Source organism: Balaenoptera acutorostrata, chromosome X, assembly GCF_949987535.1.
Source record: "Balaenoptera acutorostrata chromosome X, mBalAcu1.1, whole genome shotgun sequence".
Classification (NCBI taxonomy): Eukaryota; Metazoa; Chordata; class Mammalia; order Artiodactyla; family Balaenopteridae; genus Balaenoptera; species Balaenoptera acutorostrata.
In genome coordinates this window covers 38761809-38777488 of record NC_080085.1, presented here as the reverse complement: position 1 = coordinate 38777488, position 15680 = coordinate 38761809, and the positions used below count along the sequence as shown (strand labels likewise).

Below are 15680 nucleotides of genomic sequence, written 5' to 3'. Positions count from 1 at the left end.
GGCCAAAAGAGTCACAAAAAAACCGAGTTGTAGCCCTGATGCACCCTGCTTACAGCCTACCCTGTCTCGGGAGTGCTGGTCATATGAGAAATAAATTCAATAAGTTTGCATACAGAATTTTTGGTACTTACAGTCCGAAGCATCCTAAAAGATAAACCTGACTTGACAAAAATTAATACCTTCTTCTAAGGCTATCTTTGGATAATAATCATGCTTATTGTTAATTATAATAACAGCTCCTTTCATTAAACATGTATTACATAGAAGACACTGTACATTATCTCATTTTATCATGAAATCACCCCCACCTACATTTGACAGATGAGGAGTCTGAGTCTGAGTGATCCTATGAGGCTAAGGTCTCATAATCAGTAAGTAGTGGACGTGGCTTCAAACCTACCTGGGAATTGTTCTTAACCTATGAGTGTTTTCTTCCCTGTCTACACTCCCTGAGCCAGCCTTATAAGATCACTTATCCAGAATACTTAGGACCTGAGCTTTTTTTTTTTTTTTTGCATATACCTTTTTTAAAAAATATCTTTATTGGAGTATAATTGCTTTACAATGGTGTGTCAGTTTCTGCTGTACAACAAAGTGAATCAGCTATACGTATACATATATCCCCATATCTCCTCCCTCTTGCGTCTCCCTCCCACCCTCCCTATCCCACCCCTCTAGGTGGTCACAAAGCACCGAGCTGATCTCCCTGTGCTATGCGGCTGCTTCCCACTAGCTATCTATTTTACATTTGGTAGTGTATATATGTCCATGCCACTCTCTCACTCGTCCCAGCTTACCCTTCCCCCTCCCTGTGTCCTCAAGTCCATTCTCTACATCTGCGTCTTTATGCCTGTCCCGCCCCTAGGTTCTTCAGAACCTTTTTTTTTTTTAGATTCCATATATATGTGTTAGAAGACCTGACCTTTTTGTTTTTGTTTTTTTTTGTTTTTTTTTTTTTTAAAGGATTTTCTTATTTATTTATTTATTTATTTATTTATTTTTGGCTGTGTTGGGTCTTCGGTTCGTGCGAGGGCTTTCTCCAGTTGCGGCAAGCGGGGGCCACTCTTCATCGCGGTGCGGGGACCGCTCTTCATCGCGGTGCGCGGGCCTTTCTCTATCGCGGCCCCTCCCGTTGCGGGGCACAGGCTCCAGACGCGCAGGCTCAGCAACTGTGGCTCACGGGCCCAGCTGCTCCGTGGCATGTGGGATCTTCCCAGACCAGGGCTCGAACCCGTGTCCCCTGCATTAGCAGGCAGATTCTCAACCACTGCGCCACCAGGGAAGCCCAACCTGACCTTTTTGAATCACTAGTATTTCCAAAGCTTAGACATTTTTATTTTCGAAAGAGCTTTTTCTTGCTCTCTTACCACACAATCTAGTCCCAACATCTTCTTGATAATGTTCTTTTGCCTTTTCCACGATGTGGATCAAAGAATGAAAATCATTCAACAATAACTCAGCAAATATATACTGAATACTCTCTCTATTCCAGGTATTTTTCTAGGTGCTGGGAATAGAGTCGTGAACCAAAGTGGGAAAGACTCTTTCCTCATGGAATGTAAAATCTAATAGGTAGACAGTAAATAAGTAAGTAAGTAAATAAATAAATGCTGTCATATATTCTGTCAGTGGAGAGACGTGTTAGCAAGAAAATGTAAGCAAGGTGAGGGGGTGGGCAGAGAGTGATATGGCAGTGAGGGATGGCTATAGGAAATTTGGTGGTCAGCTTAGGCTTCGCTGAGAAAGTGACTTTTAAACGGTGATCTAAATGAAGGGAATGAAGCATGGTGCTGTTTGGAAGAAGAGCATTCCAGGCAGGAGAAACAGGAAGCACAAGGCCCAGAAGGGAGAGGGGATGGTTGGAGTAATAAAGGAAGAGAAAAGGGGCCAGGGTGACAGGAGGAATAGTAGCAGAAAACTAGTGGCAGGAAGTGAGGTTGGAGAGTTAGACAGGGGCCATATCAGGTAGGGAGTCTTAGGCTATACACAGTAAAGGCTTTGGCTTTTATTCTAAATGTGAAGACAATCCACTGGGGGATTTCTAGTAGGGGAGTGGGTCTGACAGATGTTTACTAGAATCACTCTGTCGTGGATACTGTGGTGCACTGCCCACATCCTACCTTCAGGACTGCTGCCGCCCTCATTCTCCCAGCTGCTGGAAGCTGGGAGGCTGACAGCTCATGGCTGTGTCCCTTTCTGTGGGCTGAAGAAAGCCCCCAGGCCCAAAGATATGCCCCTTCCTAGGGGGAGCCCATATCCAATGACTGGCCCATGAGTACAAAGGACCATCCCAGCTTCACAGCTTCCATGGGATCAGCTGACGCCTCTGTTGCAATTGCATCAGAGTTCAGCTTCACTTTCTGTCCCGTTTTGCTTCCTTCACTCCCTCCCAGGTGTTGATCCCAAGGGCACCCTCCAATAAACTTCGTGCATGCAAATCTCCATCTCAGTGTTGGCTTCTTGGGGAATCCGCTCTGTGACACACTTTGCAATGTGGAGTAATGTACAGGAAGAGGGGAAGCAGGAGGCTAGTTCAGAGGCCAGGGCAGTTGTCCAAGCCAGAGACTCTGGCGGCTTGCTCTAGTGTAGTAGACTGAAGTTATCTATTAGATATCCGTGGACATCCAAGTGGCAATGTTGGGTAGTCTGTTCACTATATCTGTTACAGTTTAGGGGAGAGGTTGGGGCTGGTGATATAATTTGGGGAGCCATGGGATTGAGTATAGAGAAATGTCTCCTTTCAGCATCTCTGTTATATATTTCTGGAGTTCACACACCTGGTTAAACAATCTGCTGCTATATTTAGGTATTTATTGTCTGCTGCCTCCCAAAGAATTTGAGACAACATCCAGTACATGTAAATATAAAGTTAATAAAGCAAAAACAGAAAATCAAGGCTCATGCCAAAAGGAGATGGTAGGTGGGCAGTAAATGGATGAGGAGAATGTGGATGAACAGCTGGACACGGGGAAGGCCAACTGCTACGTAGGTGGGGAATCTGAGGAACTTAGCAGGGACACGTTGACCCAGGCCTGAAATGTAACTATTTCATTTTGTCGCACTGGTGAAACATTACATCAGAAATCCTGTGGGATTGGGGTTTCTCAAATGCACATTCAGCCTAGTGTGAATAAGCTTCATCAAATTGTAGTCAACCAGGAATAAAATCTACTCTGAAAATGAATTTCTGGGCAGCGTCAGCCCAAGGTGACTGCAGGATGTTGGGAGACCCAATGATTCCTCCTTCCCCATGACTTCCTGGGCTCCTCTTTCTGCCCTTCTCCTCCATGTCAGCTTTTCCTCGTGTCTCTCCTTGGCCTCCTCCTGGAGCCCTTTCAGTTGGTGACGTCCTCCTTTCCCAAGATCCTGCTGATGCCCAGAAAATAAGCCCACGCACCCATGGTCAACTAATCTACAGCAAGGTTGGCAAGAATATACGATGGAGAAAAGACCGTCTCTTCAGTAAGTGGTGCTGGGAAAACTGGACAGCTCCGTGGAAAAGAATGAAATTAGAACACTCCCTAACACCATACACAAAAATAAACTCCAAATGGATTAAAGACCTAGATGTAAGACCGGATACTATAAAACTCCTAGAGGAAAACATAGGAAGGACACGCTTTGACATAAATTGCACCAAGATCCTGCTGATGGAGGGAAGAGGGTCCCATGTGCGTCCGGTGCTTCCCAGGGGCCAGCAGGGGGACGCTAAAGGATACTTCATGGCTCGGCCTCAGAGAGCTGGGTTCCCAAAAAAAAAAAAAAAGAAAGAAAGATGGGTTCCCTATTTGAAAGAGTTACATGAAAAAGTGGATGGGTAAGAGAACTAAAATAAAGATAAGCGAGCGGGGGGGGGGGGGGAAGGCTGCAATGAGTTTGATTGACTTTTTGTCTACCCAGCTGACTGTGACCTGAGAACCTTCCCCTGGGACTTGTACCTGTGGGCAGTACTGTTTCATCTCCCTTGGGCATCCTTCCCTATTGTCAGCCTGGAGAATGTCTACATTTTGTCTTCAGCCACTCAGCTCCAGAATATCTTTCTTCAGGAAGCCAAGGAGAGGAGAGTCATCTGGGTCCAGTGAGGGTTTTCCCCCCAGAGGCAACCCATCAAGGCTCTCAGTGCCAATCACACCAGAACACCTGGCTTGGTAGGGTGACCCAGACAGGTGAGCGGGGCAGAGCGCAGGATCCCAGGTCGGGCAGGCAGGTGACTTAGTCGAGGTTCCATGGAGACTAGTGCAGGTGGATTCAGGGGCCCAGACCTCAGCAGGGGTATGAAAAGTCATATTCAGCAGGGGGGTGGGGAGGGTAGGAGATGGGCGGTGCCTGGGTTCCAGCTTTATCCCTGCTTCCTAGGGAGACATGGTGAGGACATGGTAGTTAAGGTGCACAGTGCAGACCACTGGCCTAGGACTGGCTCTCAGGCCCCATATTCTCACAAAGGGTCTGCCTGAGGGGACAAGACAGAAGATCCATGCCCAGTAGCCATCAGCAGTCCCCTGGGAATTCTGTGGGAGGCCCAGCCTCTGCTTCTTGTGTGTGTGTGTGTGTGGGGGGGGTCCTCCTGCCTGAACTTGAAAGTGTGCCTTGCCTTGGATTAAGATTTGCTGCTGCTATTCTCTGCCAACCTCCCGAGAAACCTAGACTGAGGATGGCTGGACACTTTTCCCCTGAACGGTCCCTGACCACCAAGACTGTCGTTTCCCTTTGCTTACCCTGGCCATGCCCCTATGTTGCCTCTGCCTCAGGAGATGGAATTGTGCCAGGCACAGGATCCTTCTTTCTGTCTCAGGGGGACTGGCCATGCAGATCCAGTTTTCCTAGACATTGACCCATGAAGGATGTTATCTGCCAAGCGCTTGAAAGCACCCACCTGATGCTAAACAACCCTCATATTGTCCCAGTACTGTCTTCTCTCTTTACCTAACTAGGAATATCTACTTCGGACAGATTCATGTGTGTGCCTGGGTCTGGGGGTGCAGAGGGTGGAAAAGAAGGTTGGCCTGACTTTGAGAAGCCAGGGGCTGCCCTTCCCGGGTGTGCCCTTGAAGTGAGCTGAGGTGAGACTGGATTTGTTCCTTTCTGTGCTTGTTAATTTTAATTTGTTAATTTTGTATTTCAGCCAGATCCCCAGCTTCCCCTCAAGACTGGGCATGTCATAAATGATTGAGTGAAATAAATAATGAATAAATGCTTCTCTCTTGGATTCCAATTTAAATCCAGGGAGCCCTGGTGAGATCTGAGGACTGGTCTTGTCAATTATTTCTTCCAGACTAACCTCCGGTTACTAATTGGCTCATTTAAATTCCTTCTTTTGAGGACATGTTACAATGGAAGTAAAATAATTAAAGAGCAGCAAACTTGAATTTGTGGTTGGATACGTTTGAAGCTCTGTCATTACCGTTCTGATACTGGGCACCATATGAAATTGTGGTCCAGGGAAACAACAGTCAGTTTTAATTTTTCTCCTGCAAATGATGTTTCATAGTAAAATCTGAATATTAACGGTGATCCTTGATTCTTACTTGCTTATATCTCTATGTGTACCCAAAATACTAGCTTTAAGGCAGTGCTTTCCAAACTTTTGCACATCAAATCACATAGGAAAAAAAAATGACTGTATTTGTATGGCATATTTTGTAAATGGATAAGGTTACTCCATGCCTGGAAGTGAGGAGCTTGAGGGCTCCAGGCACGCGAGACAACATCCCTGTGCCCAGAGGGCTGATGGCCTCCAGATCTCTGCACACGTATAACCCATTTGGGGTGGGACTTATCATCTGGGGAGACATCAAACATCATTTAAACAAATATGTAATTTAAAATCTTTATGGAGGGAAAGTAAAGATAAGGAATTATGATGGTGAATTAATTGTGAGGAAGGGATTGTCAGGAAAGGCATCTCTGAGGAAGTGATATGTCATCGGTGACCTGAAGGATTTAGCCAAGTAAAGAATGGAGAAAAGAACCTTCCAGAGAGAGGCAACTGAGACAGAAAAGGACTGGCTAAGTCTGAGGATTTATAAGCAGAACTAGATGGCTAGAAGGTTCTGAGGGAGAGTGGAAGGATAGGCGAGGATAGGGAAGCAGGCAGGGGATAGAGCAGGCGAGGCCTTGGGAACCATGATCCGTCACATCCAAAGTGCAACAACAGCTATTGAAGGGATATCGTCTCTGACTGAGGATCAGATTTGCACTTTTAAAGAGATCACTCAGGCTACTGAGTGGTGTGGTTTAAAAAAAAGAAAAGAAAAGAAAGAAACCAGGGCATTTTGATAGAAGACTAACGAGAGACATGATAGTAGAGGAGAGAAGTACTTCAAGATGTATTTTTAGAAGTAGTAGTAATAACAGACCACAAACTGCTATTGCGTCTTCATTTTTTAAAATTAATTTTTATTTTATATTGGAGAATAGTTGATTTACAATGTTGTGTTAGTTTCATGTGTACAGTTAAGTGATTCAGTTATACATAGACATATATCCATTCTTTTTCAGATTCTTTTCCCATATAGGTTATTACAGAGTATTGAGTAGGGTTCCCTGTGCTATACAGTAGGTCCTTGTTGGTTATCTACTTTATATATAGTGGTGTGTATATGTTCATCCCAAACTCCTAATTTATTCCTCCCACCCATTCATTTTTGTTTTTGAGGCTATCATTTACTGTTACTAACAGCTTCACCTGCCTTATCCTATTCAATGCTCAGAACAAGTGAAGAGCTCCACTTATCAGATGAGAAAATCTACACTCAATACCAAGATTCAAACCCAGGCCTAGCTGGCTCCAGAAACCTGAGCTCTTCACACTTATGCTCTCCTACCAAGGAGGGTGATTTAACCAAGAATCTGTTTCCAAAGAAAATTCTTACGGCTAATAAATCAAAATGTACATGTAAGAATAATAAGTATTCTCAGTTCTGTGTCAAATCTAAGAACTGAAACCAACATACTTTCCTGTCCCTGAGCTAAACAATATGAGAACTAATCAAAAATAACTTGGCTACTTGTCCCAGGAAGTACTTGCTCCTTGTATACAAAACTTTGAACCAACAAAAATAGACTATTTATTGAGATGAACAGCTTGCTCACCAAGACTCACTTCAAGACCCCTGCTTCAGTATGCCTACCAATCCTAAGCTATTATGTCATAGACTCTGCCAATCCAAACCAGTTTTCTGCCTTTCAAGACTGGCCTTAAAAATCACCCACCCCAAACTGAAACTTATAAACCCTATAAACCTATAAACTCTATAAACCTATAAACCCTGCCCTAATTTCTCCACTTTGAGACACTGCTAAGACCCTGTCAATGTGATATTCGCCCTTACAGCAGTGAGTCTAATAAACTTAGCTTTGCTTGATCGACATGTTTCCTGGTGGCCTTTTGGGAGGTCAACGGTTGACAAGTGTCTGGTAGGAAGCTCTGTTACCTAAAGGGAGACCTGAAAAGAAGGTTCTCATAAGAGCACAGTATTCAGTTGTGTGCAGAATCTGAAAGAATTTGGATTAGGGAATAGAAATTTATTTGGATTGGAGAATAGAAATTTCTGTTCTCTAGTTTATTAAAGGTGCAAAATTGGAGTCTAGTTTCGTGCTTATGTAAGACAAATACACTTCTCAGGACCACAGATTCCGATCTTTTTGTATCTAAAAAGCAAAACTGGGAAATGGCTATATTCAGGAGTGTGGTGGGGCAGGGGATGGGGCATTGGTGGGAGCAGAGGACAGCCCATGTGGTTTTAAATCATTCAAAGTTCTACTTAATGCTCCAAATTCAGGTGCCTGAAATAGCAGGAATTTGAGGACAGGCCAATACTGGCATTTAACTCTTCGTTTTCAAGAACATCAAGGCCCACGTGGTAGGCTGAATAATGGCCCTGACAAAGATGTTCACACCCTAACCCCAGAACCTTATGTGGGAAAAGGGATTTTGCAGATGTGGTAAGTTAAGGATAGTAAAATAGGGAGATGATCCTGGGTTATCCAAGTGGGTCCAGTGTAGTCATAAGTGTCCCATAAGAGGGAGGCAGGAGGGTCAAAGTGAAGAGGAGGTGATGCGTTCATGGTAGCAAGAGATTGGGGTGATGTGGCCATGAGCTAAGGAATGCTGGCAACCTCTAGAAGCTGGAAGAGGCAAGGAATGGATTCTCCTCTGGAGCCTCCAGAAGGAACCAGCTTTGTTGACACCTTGATTTTAGCCCTGCAAGACCCATTTCAAACGTTTGACCTCTAGAACTGTAAGATAATACATTTGTGTTGTTTTAAGCCACTAAGTTTGTGGTAATTTGCTACAAGAGCAATAGGAAACTAATGCAGCCCATAAAATTGAATGGCTGACATAGCAAAGGTATTCATGATGATTGTGAGAGAAGCTGATCTGCTCTCACTCCCTTTGGGCCACTTCCCAGTGAACTTGACTTCAGGATGCACATTATGGCCTGCTCTGCACAGTTCAACACCAGCAGATGGGCCCCCATCTGCGTGCCTCTCCTGTGTTCCCTGGTTGATGCTGATACATTGACCCACGGGAGCTGGCTGAAGACACTTACAGGGCAAGCAGAACTCCTTTACTCATTTTCTTAATAAAATCGAATTCACTGCTAGACCTATTTGGTGTCTATTTAGTCTGGGGTGCACGGCTTACCAGCTTAGATGTCGGTCTTTTCAGGGTAGAGTGGCTGAGGTGCTTTATGTTTAGCTCCACTGAGATCCCATAAACGGAACCTACAGGACTCTTAGGCATCGTTCAACATGTCAGGCACTATTAACCATATATTTTTTGAATTCATATAGCCCAGAATAATATAGGCTGTTTGGGGGACCTCCGAGTTAATCCCAGTACAATATAATGTGTAATCACAATTTTGACTCCCAGTGCTTAAAGCGTAGTTGCAGACGTTTATTGCACCAAACGACTCCAAGTCAAACTTCCTGAAAACCCTCCTTACATTCTGTCTCGCTAGGCTGTCAAGGCAGCTTTTGAAAACCCCTCCTTCTCTCCACCTGCACTCCATAGCCCCAAGTTGATTTTCTGAAAATGTCTCTTCTTCTCCCCACTTCCCTTCTCTTGCTTTTTCCAGATTAGTTCCCTACCCGATTTAAGGTAAAAGCCATTCCACCTCTCTCAGCTCACACCAATGTTCTTCCTTACCCATTACTGAGATGGACACAACAGAGGCTGAAGAACCAAGCAGTTCTAACAAAAAAATCTTACTGGGAGATTAGGGCAGTGGAAAGGCTGTAGATACTAGACATTAATATTTTTGATCCATGTCGCAACCGGAAAGTAAGAGAACCACAGGTAGATGTGTTTGGAGGAAATTCTGGAGGTGACGCCTCTTTAGTCTAGCGAAGGATGAAATTGTCTTGAACACTTTAGGTTTTCCGTTGGAAGGAAACAGCAGTGTTTGGCCAGAAGATGGCACTCTTTTAAAACAAATTTAGGCAGCCCTTTAGCACAGGGGGTTGGGAGACAGTGTGAGTCATAGTTGATAAAGATCTCAGAGTGCAGAGAAGGGCCAGGTAGAAAGGAACAGATGACTGTAGGGGTGAAAAATAGTCAGTGGAGCAAAAGGGATTTAACATTCAGCACTTACTGATGCTTGTTGTGGTTTTCTTTAACATTTAGCCATGCCATCTGCTGTGGTCTGAATGTTTGTATCCTCCCAAAATTCATGTTGAAATTCTAACCCCGAAGTCGATGGTATTCATTCGGAGCTGGGGCCTTTGGGAGGTGATTAGGTCATGAGGGTGGAACCTTCATGAACGGGATTAGTGCTCTTACAAAGAGGCCCAGCAGAGATCCTTTGCCCCTTCCACCATGTGAGGACACAGCTAGAAGTCTATGAACCAGAAAGCAGGCCCTTCTTAGACGTCGAATCTGCCAGTGCCTTGATCTTGGACTTCCCAGCCTCCAGAACTGTGAGAAATAAATTATTGCTGTTTAAAAGCCACCCAGTTTATGACATTTTTGTTATAGCAGCCCGAACAGACTAAGATACCATCTCATTATTTTTTATTTCCTTTCTCTGCCCTATGTAGTGTTCTTACTGACTTCCTCCACAGTGATGCTTATAGAGGTTTGAGGACAGATCCTCAAAACCTCCCCTGAAATCTCATGTCCTTCTGGAAACTCCCCCTGCATTCAGAGTATCTCAGGCTTTCCTGCCATAGCCACAGTGAATGTGTTGGTGTCTACAGTAGGCTATGTTCTCCACGAGGTAGGCTCTATCTGTCTTGTTCACTGCTGAGTCAGGGAACAGAGCCCTAAGTTCTGATAGAGGAGAAGAAATTCTTACTGTTACCCAACACCTTCCTTTGTTTCCATCCTGGTCCTCCAATGTCTCAGCCAGCTTCTCCTGGCTAAGGGCTATGTCTTGCATTTTTACCACAATCTCGGTGTAAAGCAGACAGTGTGGTTTTAAAAAGTTAATCCATTCAATATTGATGTGCTGCTTACTAGAATGATATCATAGTCAGCAGACATTAAATGCTGACAAAAGAGCTACGATTTCTATCTTATATAGTGAGGGTGCAGTTTTTCTAATAAACTTTGGCACTGCTCTTATCATCATGGCATTGACACAGCAGAAGATAAGAATTGTCTTGGGATGGGCTGCTGGAAGGGTTATTTCTTGAGGGGAATTTCTGGTCTAAGAGGGCTTTTTTCTAACTTTTTCACCCCTATCTTTTTGCCCTTAACCAGGCCTTTCTTACCCATTCCCAGCAGTTTTACAAAATGGTTGCTGGTCTTGGTACTCATTTTTCAGAAAATCAAAGGCATCCAAAAAGAATTTGTCATTCACATGATGTAAAAACCAAACCTTGCATTTTTTTATTAGAGACCTGAGAACAATTTGGACCTCTGAGTAAAGCCTTCATATGTTTTGCTCAGTTAGGAATCTTTTAAAGGAATTTGAGTATAAACGTTCTTCTGAGGGGCAGATACTTCCCAGGTCAACCACAGTCCCTACTACTCCCTAATGTCTCATGCCTGCTGCTGTTCATTGTTAGCTGCCTGACTCCTGAAGACATTGGATTTTGGACTCCTGCTTATAAATGCACATTCCCCACACCTCCACCTTTAATCTTTCTATTAGTAACCTGTAGAGGGGGCTCCTTCGTTGAGACAGAGTTTGAATCATTTCCAGAGTACCTTCCAATTTTTTAAAATTAATTAATTAATTAATTTATGGCTCTGTTGCGTCTTCGTCTCTGTGCGAGGGCTTTCTCTAGTTGTGGCAAGTGGGGGCCACTCTTCATCACGGTGCGTGGGCCTCTCACTATTGCGGCCTCTCTTGTTGCGGAGCACAGGCTCCAGACGCGCAGGCTCAGTAATTGTGGCTCACGGGCCTAGCCGCTCTGCGGCATGTGGGATCCTCCCAGACCAGGGCTCGAACCCGTGTCCCCTGCATTGGCAGGCAGACTCTCAACCACTGCACCACCAGGGAAGCCCCTACCTTCCAATTTTGATTTTTGATTTTTCTTCCACATAAATAGTGCAGAATACAATCTCCTAAAGTACAAAAAATAGTGCAGAAATACAATCTTCTAAATGGAACTCTCTTACCTAATAGGGATAGGTTCACAGAGAGAGCTCCATTCTACCTGTAAAATCAAAGCTTAAGTCCACAATATCTTTTACCTGACAAAGGGCAACTCTCTATATTTTTGGAGGGTGTAAAGTGGATACTGTGGGTGCCCCTCTCTGGATTCCCCAGCTGCAGGGATTCCAGGCGGAGCTCAGTTCACAGCTGCAGTTCCTCACCCAAGGTAACACCCCTTCCTAGAGGGTGGCTAATGAAGGGATACAGAGGCCAGACCCCTTTGCCTCAATGGGGGACGATTCTGAAGGGCCTCCCCAGCTCCCCTTTAGGATCTGCTGAGGCCCCAGCTGCAACTGCTTTGTAGGTCAACTCCTGCCCAATCCTGCCTTCCTCACCCCCTTATGTGTATTTCCTGAGAGCCATCCCCAATAAACTTTCTAACCTGACTGCATGTCAGAGTCTGTTTCTGGAAAACCCAACATAAGACAAGCAGTGAACCGAGATACAGAAAGGCTGAGTGACTTGCCCCTGCCATACTGATAGGCAAACATAGATAGAATTCTGGCAACAAATGCATAAATCACATAATGTTGCCGTGAAAAGAATCCTTGGAAGCTATCAAAGGCAACCCACCCTTTTCCAGACAGGGAGACTGAGGCAGAGAACCAAAGCATTTGTTCAAGGAATCATAAGCTAATTAGGTGAGAAAGCTCTGATCAAACTCCACATTTTCTGTGGCCCAGTCGGGCAGACAATATTCTAGCATTTAATCAGCTCCCAGGAAACCTTGAAAAAAATACAAGTCAAACTGAACTTTGAGAATTTGGAGTCACTACCAGGTGGCTTTTTAAGCCCATCCTCCATGGACAACATCTCATTGTGACCTCCTGCTATATGAAGCCATTTAACCTTCAAATCATCACCTAAATAGAGGAGCCAGGTCTGAATCAGAGGTGATAGTGCGCTTTATTAACAAACAAAACAGTACCACACAGGCAAAATCGTACTTCAGTGGCAACACATACACACATGTGTACTCCCACGTGTAGCACTGGGGCACGTTTCAGACAGAACATTAGGCGCCAAGTTCACAAACTAAACACAGTTCACAATCCTTCGATATTTTGTCTTCAGGCTAATATAAGTCCTTATTTAACAGCTGTGACAAAAAGGTTAACTTTTCAAATCTCATTCTCAACCTTACTATGGAGTGAGGCTGACTCAGCCTTCAGAACTGTGAAGCAGCTGACTTAACAGGGCCAGGCTCGATCAGCTGCCTAAACTGACTTGAGTATCTCTGGGTGGAAGAGAAGACCTATGGCATCTTGGTGCTGGACCACCTCATGTATTTTGGGAGTTCTCAGCTCCAATTTCATGCCTAGGCACACCTGGGCTGCCATTTATTTTTGATAATCTGTAGCTTAATGGTGCGATCTAATTAGGATGAATTAATTGGTTTGCTAAAAAGTTTGAGAAGAGGGTAAATCACATACTCTGGAGTCCTTCAACATTCGAGACTTAGATATGTTAACAAGCTGATGACTGTTAAAACAATTGCCAGTTAAGTTGAAGTCAGCATTTCCCAAAAGGTGTGTCAGAACCGAGTTAATCAGTAAGCAAACAGAAACAACTGAAATAGATCAGGGATGTGATTTCTCAAAGCAGTTTGGTATAAAATGCAGCAAGTCCTTATGTATTGGAGCATATCCAAGACAATACCATAACTCCCAAGTTAGCTAAAACACTTTTCAATTGCAAGGTAAAGAGTGGCAGAAAAATCCTCCACTTTGCTTTGAGGATGTAATTTTGGATTTACAATAAGGTTAATTATGTAATAAACTTGGGTTGGTTCCTCTGGCAATGTTTAATTCACAGTCAATAAAAAATAGCCAGCGGATTAGATTGCATTATGGGGAGATAATGGAGATAAAAAGGATATGAAACAAAATACTGAATATGGGAGAAGATAGAAGCAGTAGACTCACCAGCTATAAAACAACTGTGTGACATTTAGTACAGGGGCAAAGACAAGGGTATCACTATTAAAAATGGTATCATTCTACTATAAATGGTATACTCTATTATAAAAGTATAAAATAATCAAGATGCAGAATGATTGACCTGATTAATTTTAAAAAAGGAATTTGAATCTAGCTTATATAATAAATGTGTGGAAGCAGGTCCATCAAAATTTTAATTGATTTAAAAATTTTGGCACATAAAGAATAAGCTTCAGCTAGCTAGAAACTTCATTTAAAATGAAAGGCCTCATTCATCAATGATGCAGGATAAGGTATTACTGGGTATCTACCACCTGGGTAGCTGAGTCCACAGAATCTTCTTAACGGCTTTATTTGATCACATCTGTGTTGATTTTTCTCAGATATTTATATTAAAAAAAAGATACTTTATGGCTAAAACCTTTGGAAGGGGTTTTTAAAAATCTGACAGTCTTTTTTTTTTTGGCTGCACCTCAGGGCTTGTGGGATCTTAGTTCCCCGACCAGGGATCGAACCCAGGGCCCCCGGCAGTGAAAGCACCGAGTCCTAAGCACGGGACTGCCAGGGAACTCCCCTGACAGTTTTTAAAATGGGAAAGATAAGAGGTGAGCACTGTTCTGAGCCCACATTTCTCCTAAGACAGAGAACTTAGTCTTCATATATAAAATCACTCAATTTCATGTCTTTTATAAATCTTAATAACTAAGGCAAGTGGGGTTATAGTAAGAGCCCTCATTTCCTTTCTGTATTTGATAGTCTCGAGAAATAACAATCACTCTCGGTGCCCCCTCGATGCTCTTAGCTGAGTGTCCCGCGGAGCCCAAAGCGTTTACTTTGAAAAAATTAGAGTGTTCAAAGCAGGCCCCCCCCCAAAAAAAGAAAGAAAGAACAACCAGAAATTTGTCGTGTATTTCAGTACTTATTTGAGAGAAATTGGCATGATGGTATTTACTCAAAGGTAACCATGTCAAAGATATATTTAAGTTAACAGATCTGCCTAAGTTTACTATGGCTGTAGGAAAAAAGAAAAGATATATGCCACTAGGGGCCTTCAGAAGGCCAGGGTGTACCCGAAAAAAGGAAACTACTGCTTCCCTGGAATTGGCAGAGAATGTTATCGACAACAAGCCAAGTGATGTCTAGCCACCTTCCAGGAGGACGAGAAGGAGCCTATTGCAGTCGGTTTCACACAGAGCAAATCAGGGAGGCCTCCTGGGGGACACTCTTGCCACTATTTGACTCTGCTCACCTGGGGAGCTACAGACAAGTCACAGCAAGTCAGTTTATGCATTCTACCTTGGTAAACACTGTCCTTTTTAAGAAGAAAAAGAGGAAAAATACAAACAAACCAGCATGAAGGCTAGATGTCTAGAAACTTCACAGCACGAAGGCTAGATGTCTAGAAACTTCACAGAAATTAGAAGATTCCTGAGGCAGCCGCCCACAAGATGTTGTCCCCTCACTGGTCTGAGGGCCTGAATCCTACCTCCACTGCTTTCCCTCATCCAAAGTGGGAGCTGCTCACCCCAGGAAGCTGTAAGTCTCTGGGCTTTAGGCCTACGCTTCACCCTTTGCTAAGGACTTCAAAGGACAGTCACAGGCTGGGCCTTAACCTACTCGGCCTCTACAGAGAGAAAGTTAAATGCTTCATTTCTGCGTTCATCAGACGTTTTGTGTTAAAGGGGAGAAAAACAGGACACAGAAACTGTTTCTTATGAGCATGTCAACTTTAACTTCTTGAAATTAAGAAATTGATCACAAGGTTATTTTCTACCAATCAATATGAGCTGGTCTACAGACAAATCACAAGATGGAGTTTGATCTTACGGAAATTAAGGAGGTGATACACTGAGATTAAACTGAGGGGTTAAATCAGTGCACTTAAAGATGATCCGATGACACAGCCTTTCAATTTGTCAACATTTTGCTTTAGATGATGCTGGGAAAGAGTAAGCAGAAAGCATGAAGCTGAAACTTCAGCATCGGGTCAGCAGCCTGAATTTGCACACCGCAAACCACAGGGCAGTTATCGATGTGGAAAATCCGATGATCTTCAGCAGGCCTGTCACGGAAGGCAGGTTCCTCTCCCAGAAGGTGTGGGTGATTTCTACAGCTGGAACATCCTGGATGA

At 43.8% G+C, this 15680-nt stretch overlaps 1 protein-coding gene across 1 annotated transcript in view; it reads right to left on the bottom strand.

Annotated features, from left to right (window-relative positions):
* Positions 1-12496: 12496 nt before the first annotated feature.
* Positions 12497-15680, bottom strand: part of MAOA (monoamine oxidase A) — a 68782-nt gene continuing 65598 nt past the window's right edge. Inside the window, exon 15 of the mRNA XM_007180264.3 lies at positions 12497-15672. Coding sequence (XP_007180326.2) covers positions 15526-15672 — 147 coding nt within the window. The 3' untranslated portion in view covers positions 12497-15525. The remainder of the gene's footprint in view (positions 15673-15680) is intronic.